Source organism: Mobula birostris, chromosome 7 (genome assembly GCF_030028105.1).
Source record: "Mobula birostris isolate sMobBir1 chromosome 7, sMobBir1.hap1, whole genome shotgun sequence".
In the NCBI taxonomy this organism is placed as follows: domain Eukaryota; kingdom Metazoa; phylum Chordata; class Chondrichthyes; order Myliobatiformes; family Myliobatidae; genus Mobula; species Mobula birostris.
The window spans coordinates 54,045,370-54,064,989 of NC_092376.1; the positions used below are offsets into that span (position 1 = coordinate 54,045,370).

General features: G+C 40.5%; 1 protein-coding gene across 3 annotated transcripts in view; it reads right to left on the minus strand.

Annotated features, from left to right (window-relative positions):
- Positions 1 to 18,610, minus strand: part of LOC140200205 (E3 ubiquitin-protein ligase SH3RF3-like) — a 348,769-nt gene extending 330,159 nt beyond the window's left edge. For all 3 annotated transcript variants that reach the window (XM_072263173.1, XM_072263172.1, XM_072263171.1), the window contains exon 1: positions 17,172 to 18,610. In XM_072263173.1, coding sequence (XP_072119274.1) covers positions 17,172 to 17,546 — 375 coding nt within the window. In that variant the 5' untranslated portion in view covers positions 17,547 to 18,610. The remainder of the gene's footprint in view (positions 1 to 17,171) is intronic.
- Between the last annotated feature and the right edge of the window lie 1,010 nt (positions 18,611 to 19,620).

Consider the following 19,620-nt stretch of genomic DNA (forward strand, 5'->3'; position numbering starts at 1 on the left):
GGAAGAATGGGAGAAAATCCCCCAAACAAGAATTGAAAGTCTCTCAGCTGGCTACAAAAAGCGTTTACAAGCTGTGATACTTGGCAAAGGGGTTGTGACTAAGTACTGCCATGCAGGGTGCCTAAACTTTTGCTTCGGGCCCTTTTCCTTTTTTGTTATTTTGAAACTGTAAAAGATGGAAATAAAAAAGTTTTCTTACTTAAAATATTAAAGAAATGTGTCATCTTTAACTTTATGACTTTTGGAAATCAGTTCATCTTTTACTCACTTAGCTATGCAGAGTAACAGAAATTTTGACCAGGGATGCCCAAACTTTTGCATGCCACTGTATACTACCAAAATACAAAGTTCATAATAAGCTTGGTGCAAGGTTCATTTAAAATGCTTGTAAAGTTGGCAGGTAAATTCACCATAATAGAGCAAGTGTAGTGAAGTGTCCAAAGATCACATAACTGGGGATAGGGGAATTGTTCAAATGTTAACTAAATGGGACGAACGTTATAGCTGTAGGCTGATGAATAGTACTGGCAGGAGTACTGCCGAGACCATGCTAACTCCTGCTCCCTCTATTCTTTAAGAATAACAACATTGTACCAAATCCAGTCAATGACATAAATCTGGGTCAGTGTTAAATGTTAATCCCTTAGTAGAATCACCTGGCCTCCTTTGTATATTAACATGCTACTCTGAGGCAAAACAAGCACTGAATAATTAATGCACTAAGTGCATTTACAGAAAACAGCTTTATCACGTGCCGAGCCTTTAACCAAATAAATGGGTATCTGTAGCACTCAGCAGCCAGGATGGCAATATTACCAAGTTTTTTCATGATTAGAATACTTCAGCTGTATTGTGATATTTAATGTTTTGAAGGGTCTACTCGAGTATGGTGACGGTGAGCTCAAGACTTTGTAAACTTCAGTGAGCCACTGTCAGCAGGCAGCCAGTAAAAACACACTGGGAGCAAATTGCATATTGGTCAGTGTTAATATACTGCAGTTCTTGTCAGAAACAGAAAATTCATTGTACGAAATAGATAGGGGTACAGCAGTAGTATAATGGTTAGTGTGACACTATTACAGGTCGGGGTGTCGGGAGTTCAGAGTTCAATCTGACATCCTCTGTGAGCAGTTTGTACCTCCTCCCTGCGGAATGCGTGGATTTCCATGGGTGTTCCCATTTCCTCCCACAGTCCAAAGACGTATGAGTTAATGGATTAATTGTCCTGCGATTAGGCTAGGGTTAAATCAGTAGTTGCTAGGTGACATGGCACAATGGGTAGGAAGGGCCTGTTCTGTGCTGTATCTCAAAATAAATAAATACAGAACAAAAATCAGAAATTAAGGTTCAATCTCATTCGTGCTTTTGAACCAGAAAGTGTCTTCCACACCAATACTCTGAAGTTATAGTTTTTATGTCATGCTTTAGAAGACTGATGGCATTGATGGGCACTGCACACTCAGCATGACATATCATCAAGAACCTGCGTGGAATGTGCAGCTTGATATCAGCTGTCGATGTAATAATGGACCTTTCCTCTCAATGCACTCAGTCGCTAGCATTTTGGAGAACATGAACTAGAATTTATCATCTTCTGGAGCATCTGTTAAAAAGGGAAACATGAGAGGCCGAACATCTGACATTTAGCAAAGAACACATGTAGGCTGATCATATCTACTACGGTCTGAGTGAGAATTGCTTCAAACTGACTGAACAGCTGTATGAAAACTCTCAAATTTAATAAACATATTACATAATAGAAAATTGCAACAGATTACTGCATATCCATCCAAATAGGCATTTGTTAGTCTCATGAGACCATGGATTTGCGCCTTAGAAATCCTTTCCAGGGTGCAGGCCTGGGCAAGGTTGTATGGAAGACCGGCAGTTGCCTATGCTGCAAGTCTTCCCTCTCCACGCCACCGATGCTGTCCAAGGGAAGGGCACTAGGGCCAATACGGCTTGGCACCAGTGTCATCGCAGAGCAATGTGTAGTTAAGTGCCTTGCTCAAGGACACAACACACTGCCTCAGCTGAGGCTCGAACTAGTGACCTTCAGATCACTAGGCCGACGCCTTAACCACCTTTGCAAAGAGGTTACCATTTTAAACTTTATCTGTATTTATATTTTAAGCCAGAAAATACTAAGATCCCACAAGAGTTCACCTGAATTCCTACCCAATAAAGTACCTGGTATTCAATAGATGTACTCCAGAGGAAGCCTTATAACACCCTGAATTTTCTTATTAGAATTAATTTCAAAGTCAATCATTTCATACTTTGTCCTAGAAATTCACTAGATACGTGTAGCAATGGTGAACTACAGGATTGCGCTAGTTCAGGCTCGTGGAGAACAAACTGGGTGACTGCCATCCAGTGCTCCGCTACATGACTAGTTCGATTCCAGAAAGGCTGGCAGGCATGGATGCTGTTACTATGGGATAGCAGTGTGGGGTAAGAGGGAGACAACAAATTCTGTTCCAGCTCCGAAAAGTGACTCATGGAAGCGAGATGAGATCATTTCCTAAGGAATGGTTGGAGTGGGAAACAAAGGGTGTTGGACAGGAGTTTGTGGAGCCAGGGCTTGAAACAGAGATCAGGAAAATGAGTAAGGGGGAGGAGGAATGAAAGCTAAGTTATTGACTTAATTCACAAGTGTTACTTGGAGATCGATAGCATCTTGTGCGATTTTGGTGTGGAATTGCTGATCAGGTATCAAGCTTCCAAAGTGGTGCAAACCAGACTGGAAATGGCCGCTATAGCATTTCACTCGGGTAGGGGAGAGGGTTGTGGGATGGGGGCAAGGGAAGGGATAAAATCTAATTTCTGTTGCATGTGCCTAAATTCAAAATGACAGTTATTTATTTTTCATTTCGAACATTTATATTTGTTGTTTTATTCAGAGATACTGCAAGGTAATAGGCCATTCTGGCCCAATGAGGCCACGCCTCCCAATATACCCATGTGACCAATTAACCTGCTAATCTGTCTATTTTTGGAATGTGCAAACAAACTGGAGCACGCAGAAGAAACCCACAGAGTCATGTGGAGAACATACATGATGTTAAACTCATGACCAGATCATTCTGAGCTGACAGACAAAACACAATCTGTGTTGGACAAAGAGCTCCACAACAGCTACAGCCAGTGTATCTAACATAGTCTCATTCACTTGAACAGGGTCACTGGCCGAATGGGAAAAACAGACTGACCAACGAGAACACAAGTGGTTTGTTTTTCAATCTTCATTCTTATTAAATCTTTAATTTTTATTAATTTACATGAGATAAATAGATTTTATAAATTTTACCACCTTTTCATTCTTTAAAACTATTTCAACTGATTTTAAAGGCGTGGCCAAGAATAGCTCCAACTCTGTTGAGAAATTTGCCAATGACATCACTCACTGGCAAGATCAGGGGCATTGACAAGGCAGTGTACCGAGGTGAACTACTTCAGTGGTGTCATAACAATACCACCAATTGATTGTGGACTTTAGGGGGAGGAAACCAAGAGGACATGCCTCAAACCTCACTGAAGAGTCTGTGGTTGAAAGGGTGAGCAGCTTCACGTTCCTGGGTGTCAACATCTTGGAGGACATATCCTGGGCCCAGCACATAGAAGCAGCAATACCAAAGGGACGACAGCATCTCTACTTAGAAAGAAGTTTAAGGAGACCCTTAAAAACTGATGAACTTCTATAGATGCACAGTGGAGTGCATTCTGATAGGCTGCATTACAGCCTGGCATCAGAATTTCAAATGCACAGGAAAAGGAAGAAACTTCTGAGAGTGACTACTCTGCCACTTCTATCATGGGTACAGCTCTCCCCACCAAAGAAGGTCAACTGCAAGAGGCGATGTCTTAGGAAAGCGACATCTGTCATCCAGAAGCTCCATTAGCCAGCACATGCCCTCTTTCCGAAGCTGCCGTCAGGCTGGAATTACAGGAGCACAATGATCAACTCACTAAGGTTCAAATGCATTTTTTCCCCACTGCCACCAGATTCTTGAACCAACTTGAAAACCCCTAACACCACCTTGGACTACATCTCTGCCCCCCTCTCTCTCCAATAGTATTGTTACATTTATTCTGATATACAAGTTATGTTATATGTTATTTTAAGTTTCTTATATTGGAAATGTGCTCTGCTGCTGCATGAAAAGCTAATTTCCATGGCATTTATAATCTGTGGATGTTTGCCTAAAACAATAAACAAACTCTGATATGCCTTTGGCATTGGCCATCAGATAGTTCAGAGGTGGGGCAGTCTGAGATCTTCTTACACTTTGTGGGCTGGTCTGTTTGCAGGATGGCTGCAGCAATAAGGCCTTCAATCCATTCAGAGCCAGAGCTGCAAACAGCACAGAAGTACCCTTGGGAAGGGGCAGACATGGGCGGATTTAAGTGAGATGTAACCCTATATCAGTCATGCCTATCTGTCAATGTGATATGCAATCCTAGAACGTAACAGGATGCAGGTGGATAAGTGCACAAATATTAAACCAGTCAGCCCCAATCTACCACTTTCCCTTTCCACCAAATATCAGAAAGAACTGCAAAAGGGCTAACCTGCCTGAAGCATTTAGCAGTGTTCTGAATTTTCCATTTCATTTGACAGATTGTTGGTGAGCATAAATTATGATCTTTGGGATACTGCCATCAATGCTAATTTAGTTATTTGAAACATTCTCTAATTAAACAGATGGTTACAAACTTCATAAATGATTAGCATGAGGCTAACTTTCAGCATGGCAAAAATTATTGATGCTCTGTAACTGGCCAACAGTGACATGTTCAGAAATCAATGTGTCATCGCAGAACAGCCTCATCTGTGCCCTCTCAATTTTGGTCTAAATAGCTCCATGACAAGATTGCATGTTGAAGAATTGTTGTGGTTACTAAAGGCCCCATTTTCGATCAAATGATTGATTCCCCACTAATAGATTTTCCAATCTACTTCATCAATTAAATATACACATGCTTAATCAAATAAGAAATAAAATTTCTTTACTGGGGAGAAATGTACTATTCACATTACAAGTGGGCAGCAAGCAGTTTGCTAATTCCATGCTGGTTCAACATTGCAAGATTGCTACTCTGGTTGCAATACTTTTTTTATTGTTTGTGGATTCCTGCTGTGACAAAACTAATTACTATATTCAACCTGCTCATGTGACATTTCCTTCCACAGATTTCAATAATATCCCCCATTAAATATAGACAGAGGAATATCCTTTAAAGAATTCCTTTTAATGTTAACATTAATTTCTAGGCTATGCAGTTTGAGCTCCAGTTGACATTGGTGAAAGATCATGAATGTCATCTGTTTCCATGCCACATTATGCAACCATCATTCTCAAACTTGATAGTTTTATGAAGTTCATTCCAATCTGTGATTCATATTAGCTTGGTCTGAAGTTCCCAAGTGAAACACCCACAGATTTATGGAGATATGGGAATACATAATATACAAGATGTGACAAGAAATAGTTTGCTCTGCATAAAGGGTGGGAGTCTGCCTGGATGTAGAAACTGAGACCCTAACTGAGAACTGTCAGTTTCATAATAAAGGTATGTTGAAAAGCATTCCTCACACTGTTTTTGGCTGTCCACTTCATTTTTTAAATTGCACAAAAATTACTTAGTGGGAAGGGTTTAATTACAATGTGATGTTCATACTGGCAGCTTCAATTATAAATGTCAATAAGGAAATTTATAATGAAAATGCAGATATAGGAAGGTTGCATAACTTAAAAATTGGTACTGAATTACATTTGACTATCTTGATCCAAAAATCAGCCAGCTGGATTCCGCTTTATTGAAAGATTACAGAATTGTAAGGGATGCCTGGTAGGACGTTGACTCAGTCTAGTGGGTTTCATCACAAAAGTATCAATTTGGCTTATAAACTCTCACATTACAAATAGCTTCAACATCAACAGACTGAATTTACATAGCTCCTTTACTGGGTTATTAGAATGCTGTCAACAGTGTCACTTTTTAAGAAATGGAATAGTCAATAAAGCATTTTGCTTTTGTCTGATTAATGTGTAAAGATGTCATTAGTTGACAGTACATATACAATAATGAGACTCTTACATTTATCTGTCCCACGAGCCCCTCTTAAATATTTTCATCAGCACCCACTGCATCTGCTAACAGTTAAAAAAAATTTTAGATGGAAATGAGAGTTAATTTATCAAATGTTCTGGTGCAGTCAGACAAGCTCAAAGTTCTTTCCATTAAGATTTGGCATGCAGGGGAAGATCCCAGGCCAAATAATTGAGAAGGATATAAAGTCCTACCAAGTATTAAGCATTTTGATTAGTTCCTAGATGAACAGTTTGTAAAAGATAACTATGGAGGCTGAAGTACAGCTGAACTTCTATCCAGAATTAAATTCTGACATCCATAGTGTATAAATTAAATTCTGGTACGCAAGTACCCTCACAAATGTTGTTTCATACCAGTACCATTTGTTAGCTAGTCCAAGCACAAGTACTTTAAAAAATATATACCCACTTAGGCTGATGCTGCTGTGCCAGAATCTGACAAAACCTCCACTTCTGTCCCCTAGCAATGAAGGAACCATTGCTCGGTACCAAGAGGCTGCCTGTGAATGCTGAGGATAGGTAGGTTCAGGTGCACAGTGTGGCAATCAGAGCTGAGATGAAGAGCTCACAGTTGCTCAGGACTTGCAGCACCTACTGCAAGTGGTGCCAAATCACACAGATTCTACAGTCCCCCTCATCACCAGCTGCAAATGTAATGGAAGCTGTTCAATCTCCCTTCTTACTTTGGCTGCATCGCTCTCTCCACCCCAGACATGTATAGTCACAAGTTCAATCTCCAGTGACCATTAAACAAAGCACTAGTGTCATTGAGGCAACCTTGAGGTTATTCCAAACTAGGCTTTCCTACCTGCTCTCTCCTGAAGTGCTTTCTTAAATCAAACCACAGGTAGGTAAGCATCAGTATTCCTCAGTGCTTATCCAAATATGTGTTCATTTCTGAGGCTAAATAACCAAATGTCATCAAGCTAAATTGGTCAGGTTAACCCTCATCTTTGCTTCACACATATGGAAGGAGTCCAGAGTGATCATTTGGTCCAGTTTTTGTTTCTCTTGCAGGCAGAAAGTCATGACCAATCATTCAATCTAACAACTATTACATAGCCCATCCTTGTTTCAAACTGCACGTAGTTTAGGCAAAGACAATTACAGAAAATAATGACTTTCATTAACCTGGTTTTAAATGATTGACGAATCAGAAAGGCATGGCATTCACCAGCATGTTAAATCTCAGATATCCATACTGAAAGCCGATCACAGGTCAAGGATCATAACATGGAAGGAACAATCAGAACCAATTTGAATAGAAATCATCCTTGCAATAATTGTAGTGAGATATGGGGCTCATATTTCACTAAACACCATATGTATAAACCATAAGACATAGGAGCAGAATTAGGCCATTCAGCCCATTGAGTCTGCTCAGCTATTCCATCATGGCTGCTCCCGGATCCCACTCAACCCCATACCTTTGATGCCCTGACTGATCCACCTTACCTCTGTTCTAAAGAGTTGCCCCTCAATTTTGAGGCTGTGCCCTCTAGTTCTGGATACCCCCACCATAGTAAACATCCTCGCCACATCCACCCTATCTAGTCCTTTCAACATTCATTAGATTTCAATGATACCGCCATGCGTTCTTCTAAATTCCAGTGAGTACAGGCCCAAAGCTACTAAACATCCCACATATGTTAACCCCTTCATTGCCGGAATCATCCTCATGAACCTCCCCTGGACTCTGCAATGACAACAGATCCGTTCTGAGATATGGGGCCCAAAACTGTTGACAATACTCCCAGTGCAGCCTGACTAATGTTTTATAAAGGCTCAGCATCATCTCCTTGCTTTTATATTCTACTTCTTTTGAAATAAATGCCAACATCGCATTTGCCTTCTTTACCACAGACTCAACTTGTAAATTAACTTTCTGGGAGTCTTGCACCTCTGATGATTGAACCTTCTCCCCATTTAGATAATAGTCCGTACCATTATTCCTTTTACCAAAATGCATCATCATACATTTCCCAACACTGTATTCCATTTGTCACATTTTTGCCCACTCTTCCAATTTGTCTAAGTCCTGTTGCAAATCACTTGCTTCGCAACATGACCTACCCCTCCACCTATCTTCATATCATCCGCAAATTTTACCACTAAGCCATCAATTCCATTATCCAAATCACTGACAATGTGAAAAGTAGCGATCCCAATACTGACCCCTGAGGAGCACTGACAACCAACCAGAAAAGGCCCCTTTTACGCCCACTCACTCCCCCTGCCTGTCGGCCATTCCTCTATCCGTACCAGTATCTTTCCTATAACACCATAGGATTTTATATTGTTACGCAGCCTTATTTGTGGCACCTTATCAAATGCCTTCTGAAAATCCAAGTAAGTGACATCCACTGCCTCTCCTTTGACAACTCTGCTTGTTACTTCTTTGAAGAACTCTAACAGATTTGTAAGGCAAGATTTCCCTTTACAGAAACCATGTTGACTGATTTATTTTATCATTAGTCGCCAGGTACACTGAAACCTCATCCTTAATAATAGACTCCTACACTTACCCAACCACTAAGGTTAGGCTAACTGGCCAATTTCCTTTCTTTTGCCTTCCTCCCCTCTTAAAGGGTGGAGTGACATTTACATTCTTCCAGTCCTTTGGGACCATGCCAGAATTAGGTGATTCTTGAAAAATCATGACCAATGCATATAATTTGCATTGCAAAATATATATAATACTTTATACTCTACTTCTGAAATGTTATTGCTGCTAGTATTGCTACAGTTCCAATGACAGTATTTGAAATGTATTCATTGGGTATAAAGTACTATGGAAAGCCCTGAGGTCATCAAACTTGATTTACCAATGCAAGAATTGGGCCAGTAATCATATGAAGCTTGAATTTTTAACTATTTGTTAAATTCGGAAACACAGCTTTGCAATTTTTGGAACAATGTTATGCCAGATGGCAAGTGAAGTAGTATTTAAATGGAATAGAGGCAATAAAAGATAGACAAGAAATATTTTATCCTACTGAATATGTATATAAAACGCTGATGAATTTATGCATCCCTAGAAGCCACTAAAAAAATTCTGTATAGCCAGATGAACTTACAGCTTATTCCAACTCATCAAGAACAGACACTAAACACTGAGGATGCTAGAAATTTGAAAATAAAAAAAAAATACTGGAAAGCTCAGCAGGCTGTTCATAGAAAAGAAGTGACAGTCACTGATCTGGGAAAGCAATGTCAACTGAACTATCAGCAATCATTGACATTATTCTGTAAAAGTGACAGCACAGAAATGCAACTTGACAGATTCAAATACGGAGTTCTGCAAAATTATCGTGATAGATTTGGAAAATTTCATCTATTGATAGTCACGTTACTGTGCAAAGACACAGTGTATCTGGAGATTTTCCGATGGTGAGGCGATAATGGTGCAGTAGTTAAGACAGGTAGGGACACAGAACCAGAGGATTAGGAAATGATTATAGTATTAGTTACATTGATACCCAGGCACAGAAATTGAGTTACTAGCTGTAACTTTTTTTAATTCTCTTCAACCCAACTACATTATAATCTTTAAGATTAGGAACATACGAAATCATAAAGTGAGTATGTTGTCCATTCCCTATTCATGCAACAATGCAATTAAACATTGGTGGTTCCTCAAGCAATGAACAACTGCTCCAATTTAAATTCTACCTCCTCTACCTGAACTTGAGAAGAAGTTCTTTGATTCATGTTGAGCACAGTGACGGGAGGAGAGATTGGGCAAGTTACATTTACTTATTACATTTATTTCAAGAGGCATTTTTAACTGCAAATATCTATTAAAATATAGTTGCCATCCATGACCTGAATTATTCAAGGTACATTTTGTAGTGAGACTCCTAAATTGACAAGGTATATACCTTAGTGCCTTTATTTAGTTATCAATCCATGTCCCCTCATGATATGTACAAGTATTGTTTGGCTACATACTGAGTAATATATACTCGTACAATTAAATAGATTTTAAGCATCCAGTCTTACAAATAACTTCAATAGTAACACAGACTTAATATTCAGTATTTTGTATATTTGGTTCTTAAACATCAAAGTCAATAAGTATGTTACTCTTGATGTGTAAGAATCAAAATAAACATCATTTAATTAGGTTAATTCCAGAAGTATGAACATTTTCTCACAACTGAAAACTAAATGGCTAACCCGTGCTGAATTGAAAAGCAAAAAAAAACTACAGATGTTGGAAATCTGAAATAAAAGCAGAACATGTTCAAAGTATTCAACAGATCAAGCAGCATCAATAAAAAAATTCAAATTAATGTTTTTGATCAGTCGCCTTTCATCAGAGCTAAGTTCAAAAACACATTGCAAGTTGCAGAAAAAGAGTGAAAGAGCAAAGGGGTTGTCTGTGATAGGGTAAACACCAAAGACTACCATAACAAACCAGTAAAACACTAATAATTTGGCATCTAATTGTATGGAAATCTTTATGGTACAGCATCAGACTCCTATCTTAATCCATAATGTGAGCTGGGAGCCAGACCCAGAGTCCTGTGGCTAAAGTGTGAGGTGAACGCTCTTTAATTGTACATAATCTGTCTGAAGGAGAGGTAAATAGAAGAGAATGAAAGAGGACAGAGTGAGAGATACAAAAAACAAGTTGGAACTGAGAGATGCAAAGCACTGAGCTGCTGGAAAAGCAGAAATAAAGAAAAAAAGCAGGGAATATGCAGTGGATCAGGAAGATCAATGCAGAGAGATCAGTGTAACAGAGTTGGTGTTATAGTTGATGCCCTCTAGAACTGCCCAATTCTGACACAAACTGGAAAAGCGTGTTTGGTGAGTGAAATATAATGATCAATCCTAATGGCTATAATGTGCCCACTAGATCGAATGTTCCTTCAGCTCTTATTGATGTTTATTAAAACAGTGCAAGATATCAAAGACAGAGAGTAGGAGAGCGATGGCAAATTAAAATGTCAGGCTAGTGGAAGCACAGGCTCGGCCTTGAAGATTGAATAAAGGTGCCCTGTGGAGCAGTCACCTGTTCAACATTTGATTCTCTAATGTAGAAAAGAACACAATTGTACTAATGCAGTACACCAGATTGAAAGACATACAAGTAAATTATTGCTTCACCTGGAAAATGCCTTTGGACCGACACCATTCCAGGAACCATAACGAACTGTCACTCACAGGAGTGACACAAGTGAAATAAATCAGTATTCAAAAGTTGGGACAACTTTCATCTAAAGCCCTCTTCTCATTTCTGAGTTAGTTGCTAGATTCACCCAAAATACCACATGAACTGCTGGATGCAATATATAACAAGAAATTCCATGTACAACTTCATACAAAATTCTGTGTTAATGATGTTGAACATTAGCTTCACCTGAAGTACATCAGTTTGGTTCACATTCCTACATATCGTATCTTCAACTGAAAATTTTGCTTCTGACCTCTCAATAGGATTTGTTTCCCAATGCAGCTTACCATAAAACTCCCCTGAATACAAAATTCACCTGCAGCAAGACCCTTTACCTAATTGGTTAAAAAAACTCTCTTCTTTAATTACCAAATACAAGTTACTTCCCCTGAAACTATACTATTTAATGGGACAAAACTCAAGCAACATCCTTAGTCACCAAGATCTGTGTGACCTCTTGCAACTCAAGCACAATCTCATACATACCTTCCTATCCTCAGATGTCAGCCAAGTTACAAACACAATGACACAAGACTTCATTTAAGTTCCCTTCAATGCACAAGAGCAAGCATAGCAAAGCACCGTTATTTGTCTGCATTGGATGCTTTCCCAAAATGTAGATTACCTTCACATCCTTACAGGGACTGCCCTGGTAAACACCTGCTGGTAGAGCTTAGTTGTACCAAGTTGCACGAGGACCATGCCTTCTGCTGTCATTTCCTTGAAAGCTCTTTTCCATTCCACTCCCATTAGTGTAGCATCCATTGATTTATTCAGTGGCTAGTGGAGTGTTGATTTTATTCTGATCTGTCCCTTTAAGAATTGGCTGCAAAACCACAGCTACTGGACTAAGTTCTGTCAGATGTGAGAACTTCAACACATCAAAAGGGGATATCACAGTGAAATAACCGATATCAGTTTCTGTTCGGTGTTGCAAAGGGCATACCAAAGATTTCTATGGTATGCCATTAAGGTGATCTGCAATGTTGTATTTATACCATTAAAACATGATAATACAATTTGTATCCTTTATTATAAGCAGACATCCCACCCTGCAAAAACTCATTTCAGGGAGGTAGCACCCCCCCCTCCCGCCGCAACACCATATCCCCCACCCCCCTGCCCGTCGACCTCCAAGGGTGTATGTAATACTTTGTTTAGTGATTTTGTCTACTCTGTAAACTAAGTTGGGTATATGCAGCAAATGTGACATTAAAATATGTGCTTAGATTATATTATAATGTTTATTCTATTACAACTTTAAGCAAGTCTACAGGGAGTTTGGCCTCATCACGTAGGACATCAATAGCGTAGCTCCTTAGCAGCTAGCCAGCTAGTTTAAGTAACGTTAACTATGCTGTAATGACACCTGTTAAACTCACCTCAACATATCTTTTACATTTTAACCCACCATGGGCAATAGAAAAGTCACTGTTGCAAACAGTGCAGCGAGCAACACTGTCATTATTTTTGAGGTTGACTGTAAAGCTCGCCCACAGAGAAAACTGATAGGTCTATTTAGCAGGGGTGCCTAACATTTTTTGCACCGCAGACTGGTTTAATATTAACAATATTCTTGTGGACCGGCCAACCGGGGGGTTGTTAATCACGACCGGAATATAGGTGATAAGTCAATAGCATCATAACATTTTAAGTAACATTTGGATATTAAACACACAGCACATATTTTCCCCAAATGAACGTATAAAATCATTGCAACTCACCAATATCGCTGAATCAGTGGGAGCCCTGGGCTTGTTTTCCTGCAACAAGATGGTCCTATCGAGGGGTGATGGGAGACAGCGATACTCGAAGGGGATTCCTTATGTCCAGTCTATTCCGGAATTTAGTTTTCATTGCATTCATTGCAGAAAACTCTGCTTCGCAGCGATATGATGTTGGAAATGGAAGCAATGTTTTCAGTGCTTTTGTGGCTATCTCAGGATATTTAGCCTTGACTTTGATCCAGAATGCCAGCAGAGATGTTATGTCAAACTTACTTTTCAGCCCGCCGTCATTTACAAGCTCAAGGAATTGATCTTTTTCCCGCGCTGACATGGATGACACGCGGGTAATGACCTCGCGTGCGTTCAAGTTCAACAGTGCGTGACAGGGAATGAGGAAAGGTGCAAATGACTCATATCATTTCATATCGCCAAATCATATTGTTTCCTCACAGCCCAGTGGTTAGAGACCATTCTTAGCACGAAGAGAGACCAATCGGAATGCTCCCTCTCCCTCTCCCAAACAATCTATTTCCGGGATATTGTATATAACTTCCAGGCGTCAGGGAGCCACTATCGATATGCGGGAGACTCCCAGATCTTCCAGGAGAGGTGGGATGTCTGTATAAGGTCCATGTAATGAAGCAAAATGTCTCAGGCACTTGACACCAGTGTCATATACAACACAGGATGATCAAAGAGGTAGCATTTAGAGTATGTTTTAAAGGAGGAAACAGGAGCATAAAGGTTTAGGGAGGTAATTTTAAGGGATAGGCCTGTGGCACTGAGTCAGCACTTACAAATCAGGCATCCTCATAGAGTTGAATGAGGGGAAATATCCAAGAAATTGGGAAGGACATTACAATGAGTGAGAAACTGAGGTCTTTCAAAATAGGGGTGATTGATTTATAATCAGAATGCTGCCTCAGTCAGAATCCAGCAAAGGTCAGCAAGCACACTGGCGCTAGGTGAGTGAGACCGGATGGTTTAGAGGACTTCAAATTTATAGGGGAAACCGGCCAGAAGACTATTCAAATAGTGAAATCTAGCACCAACAAAGGCTAAGATTTTTGTGTGCTCATCCTTGACCCAAGTACAACCCAGGACAACAATCCTATTAATTCCAAACCACTCGCAGTCCAGATCCTATTTCCTGACATTATCACAATTAATCCCAATTTGTGGAGATAATCTATTCAGTTTGAATTAATTGCATCAGAACAACTGCAATATGTGATTATGTCAACAAATGAAGGAATGCAGTAAACCTCAATTAAAGCAAGATCACCAAACAAATTAATAAAATAAACTCAAACAAGAACACCTCTGTCACCAGCCCAGCTGCAGTGAAAGAGGAGGGGGTAAAGTTTCTTTAAAGGTTAGAAGCAAACTTACATGTAGCTGTCAATCTCAAATCTTTAATAAGGAGACACAAATAGTCTGAGTTAAGCTCAAGGAGCTGCAGAGAGGAGATGTTACATACTTGGTAGTTTCCAAACAGGTACCATAACTAAACTATTAATGAACACACTTGAAATAATCAAGAAATAACTTGATATTACAATGTGACTAATTTATAACTCAGTAGGGAGAACAGTTGCCAAATCTTTAAGTGAGCATTCCTTTTCTGAGCCAGGTGGGAGAACTAATGAATTTAATTCTCATCATGAATTAGACAAGGCAATGAACAGCCTGTTCTAGGTTCTCCTGCACAACTCGATTTGGAGGTCTAGAACTCCTCCCCAATAATTTAGCTAACTTACTCATCGGCAATGGTGAAATTATATATGGTAGAATTTCATATTTGATCATCTGCCTGCATATTAATTGATTTCAGACAGAGGAACGGTTGACGTGCTGCACTTAGCACTCGTCTCCAAGACTGGCAGCACTGTAACACAGTGGTTAGTGTAACACTTTACGCTGCCAGTGATTGGAGTTCAATTGCCACCTTTGTATGCAAGGAGTTTTTACGTTAACCAGCAGCATAGGTTTCCTCCAGGCGCTCCAATTCCCTTCCACGTACAGTTTAGGGTTAGTAAGTTGTGGGCATGTTACATTAGCCGCAGAAGCAGGGCAACACTTGCGGGCTGCCCCCAGAACACCCTCAGACTGCGTTGGTCTTTGACGCAAATGATATATTTCACTGTATGTGTCAATATACATGTGACAAATAGAGCTAATCTTTAATCTGATTTTAGATGTACATGCATAATTATCAGCAGAACTGGGTTTGGCCACAACGTTCTCTGCAGCTTACTTACAATCGCTTTCAATCACCGCAGTACAATTGGGGAAAAAGGTGCTCTAGAACTCCTGTCATCTGATAGAATAACTTCAATAAAGTGTTTGAACTATAAGTGAACCAGATGTAAGGAGCTTTCTCAAAAATTACTATAATGTTAATATTGTATTTTAATGTATTTAACAGTTTCATTGGTCAGAAGACAACATTCCTGATACCATCCAGTAACATGCTCTGAAATGTGAAACTGGTGTGGTCAGTTGATTCAGTTAGCTGCTTGTTCAGCATAAAAAAATCATTTTATTAGGGTTACAATGAAAATCATTGCTTAAAGATCAAAAATATTCCTGTAAATCTGACCAGTGTGTATTTAAAAGTAAATTTTTGAGATATCAGTGCACTGCAGTCTCAGAGAAATTGCATAGCATAAATAAGGGAAGTTAATAGGGAATAGATTCCAAACCAGATTTCTGAATACGATGGGTTATGAGCTGCGTCAGCCCACGACTGGAACCATCGTGAAATCAAGCTGAGTTTCATGTCATCAGGAAATGTAATGAAATGTATACTAAATAGGTATTCGGGATCCTAGCAGAAAAGATAGCAGCTCTTCCATTCGATTCAAATGACATAGATGATGAAATGGATCCAGTACTATTAAACTCCTTACATTATAATTAAATGAAGCTGATGCTGGCAGACCTATGACTGAGCTATCAATCATGCACCCAGTAACCTCGGAGTAAACTATTGTGAAATATCTATTACTAATAATAAGCCCTCTTTAAAAATAAACAGTACAAATGATGCAGATAATTACAAATTGAGTTTTAGCTCCTATCTGTCATAAAATGCAAATCCATCTATAACACATCTATTGGTCTATACAGATGCCCAATTCTATCAACTGTATTTCTAGAGTATATGTCATCAAACATTCACTGTCACTCAGCCACACATTACCATGTGCTAGTTCCCGTTACTCAAACCCAAAGAGACAGTGTAATTACATGATAGCAACATATCGTAGTTTTAATGTGAATATCCTATGTGACAATGGCTGCTAGCCTGCAAACGTAGCTCACCCATTTATCAATTTGTCATCTGGGTTCCTTCATGCACATCTGGCTCTCTAAAAGGAAAATTTGGAAGGGGGAGGAATGAAAGACTCCGCACGCCACATTGGTGAGCCTTGTTTCCTTTCGGTTTCGGTATCCTATTTCATAGGAAGTTTTCTGCACATTGCATCAGTACCAAATGGCAATTTTCAAACTGAACTGAACTAGCAGAAGTATAAAACCAACCGGAAGGACTGAATGGTTACTGATGAATGGTTACTCTTAGCACATTACCCAAATTACTCTGAATTATCAATTTAGAACATAGAACAGTATAGCGCAGAACAGGCGCGTTAGCCCACGTTGTTGTGCGGACTTACATAAATCTGCTCCACAATGAATCTAACTCTTCCCATTTGATTTGATATGGGACGTTGCATAATTAGCCTTTTCAGTCCAGACCTAAAATTATTTACTGTTTCTTTTAAGAAAGGAATATGCTCGTGCATAAATATTATCACTGGCACTGATACGAAGTCTTTCCAGAAAGTTCTGATAGAATATGCTAACATGATCGAACAACTAAAATTGGAAAACCAGGGAAGATGGAAACTGGAATCCCAGGGTAACCTGGCCAAACATCATTATATCAGATTTTGTAGTCTCGGTGGGAAATGCTAATGAAAATTAGAAATTCTTCATGAAACATCTGACTGAGAGGTCAAGACCCAGACTTGGACATGTCATGTCCAGGGACACCTCCTGCATCAGACAATCACACAAAGAACATACTCTGTTCAAGCAGTACGGTACGTAATAAGTTAAAGGAATCCATCAGCACATTACCTTTCCCGGAGAACTGCAATTAGCAGTCGCGGAGTGATCCTTCTGCGTTGTCCCCAGAGAGGAGGAAACTGAGCAAGCAGCGCTCCCCGAGGCAAATGACCCTGGGCCAGAGGTTAGGGCTGACCTTCCATTCCTTGGCCTCTGTTTAATCCCATCCAGTAACCTCACCAGCAATATGTTGGCAGGCAGCTCGTCCACGCCGCAGTCCACCAAGATCCTGCACTCCGGACACCGCAGCTCGTTCCTGGAGCTGACGATCTTCTCCAGGCAACGCTTGCAGAAGGTGTGCTGACAGGGCAGCACTTTGGCCGTCGTGTCCAACCTCTCCAAGCACACGGAGCACTCCAGCAGGTCCAGCAACGAAGACTCATCCATCTTGAAGCATGGATGTAGGGAGAGGGGAAGTGGGGGGGGGGGGAATCGGGGAATAGGCGAGACTTCTCTCGCCTATCTTACATCCCCCACTAAACCAGACGACGCTGACCTCTGCCGCACTGCATTTTTATCGGGGAAAAAGAAAAGTCAGAAGCCCCCGGCAGCAATATGCTGCATGCAGCCGGTCACAAGCCGTTTGGTGTTGGGCGCTCGCAGCATGTCACCATCGCCGCCAGCTTGCTCCACATTATCGCGTCAGTCTTGTAATTCACCTTTAAAGTCCAAACTCGCTGAAGTCAGTTCTCCCTCGCAGACAGACTGATTATCTCCTCCGTACAAGTTCGAATAGTCGAGTCACGGGGATGCAACATAAATTCTGACGTTTAAAAAACAAAGTAGGACAATCCGACTTTCTAGTCCCAAACCAAACAGCGCACCTTTCACTGACATTTACAGATCTGACCTGATCCATAAAATTTTAACAATTCACTCAGGCCAACGACACAACTTGGAATTGTTTCCAAAATCCGTTCTTCAATCCAATCAATAACTTTGTTATTCCTTAAATCAAAGACCAAAACCTTCAGAAGCCCGTCACAATTCAATGCACTTTAGAGATACGATTAATCAGAGCCTTTAAAGAAAATATATAATTCGAAGTGCTGGCTGCCTCCCCAAGTTTCTCCTTGCAGGACAAAGATCTTTAAAATATTAAATTAAAAAATATTTGCCCCGCGAGAAACGTTTTGCTCATCTAAAAGCAGGCGATGCATCTCTGTGCCTTCGGCCCCGGCTCGGGCAGCTGGAACCTGCAGTATCGATACTAATTGGAAACAGGTCATTTCTAGAACGTCACCGCACTAACATTCCAGCTGCAATCCTGCTCACTCCAAACTCCGCAACAACTCCTGGCACTTTGGGGTCGCTGAGAGCAAGTTGGTTCCAGTCTCGCTGGCAATAATTAGCTGGAGAACAGCAGCAAATGTGTCAGGGAGCTGGTATTAGGAGTGCAGCCTCCACCGCGATCTTTACCCACTCCCTTCAACATGTCAATTTCCTTGCTCTCGTGCGGATTTCTGCTTTCCAGCCCCAGACAGCGTCAGAGAGACGGAAATGCGTCCAACTGCGATCGTTAATGCAGACGAAATGCTTGACTGCGTCGCCCTCTCGAGGAGAGAGAGTGGCATTTCCAGCCGCTCAGTTGTCACGAAGAGTTCGGCGGCGTTGTCTGAAAAAAAAATGTTACATCCGTCTGCATATTAGTTCCGTCTGTTTATTAATATTGATTTATTTGACAACAAAATGCTTTGATCTGTATTTAATGTTTTATCAGAAAATATGGGAGCCAAATGCTCTTCATTAAAACTTGCACCAGGAGCCACAGAGGAAGAAAAAAATAAACCCAGCGCTGAGGCTTATTTCGATTATTTTTAAACAGAAATAAATTTGGATATTAAGGTAATCGTGGGATATCGAGTTAGGGTCGGAAAATGACGCTGAGATAGGAGATCGGTCATGGTTTTATTGAATGGTGGAGAGTGTGTGCATTCCTTTCTTACTCCTATAGGGATAAAATTGGATAGTTGTGAAATTATGTCAAACCTGTGGTTCGAACACACTTAGGGTGTTTGTAAACAAATCTTGTAACTAACATTATAAAGGATCCCTCCCAATGGACACCCTCTCCTCTCTCCCATCCGGCAGCAGATACAAAAGCTTGAAAGCATGCTCCACTGAACTTCATACAGCTGTGTCCCGCCGTTACCACACTCTTGAATGGGTGTCATATCCTAAAAGGTGAACTGTTTATCTTCCAGTTGTGGCCCTTACTTGTCTACCTGCACTGCACTTTCTCTGTAACTGCAACACTCTATTTTGCAACACACACACACACACACAAAATGTCCCCCTTCACCATTCCCCATTCCCGTTTCCCTCTCTCACCTTATCTCCTTACCTGCCCATTGCCTCCTCTGGTGCTCCTCCCCCTTTTCTTTCTTCCATGGCCTTCTGTCCTCTCCTGTCAGATTCCCCCCTTCTCCAGCCCTGTATCTCTTTCACCAATTGACTTTCC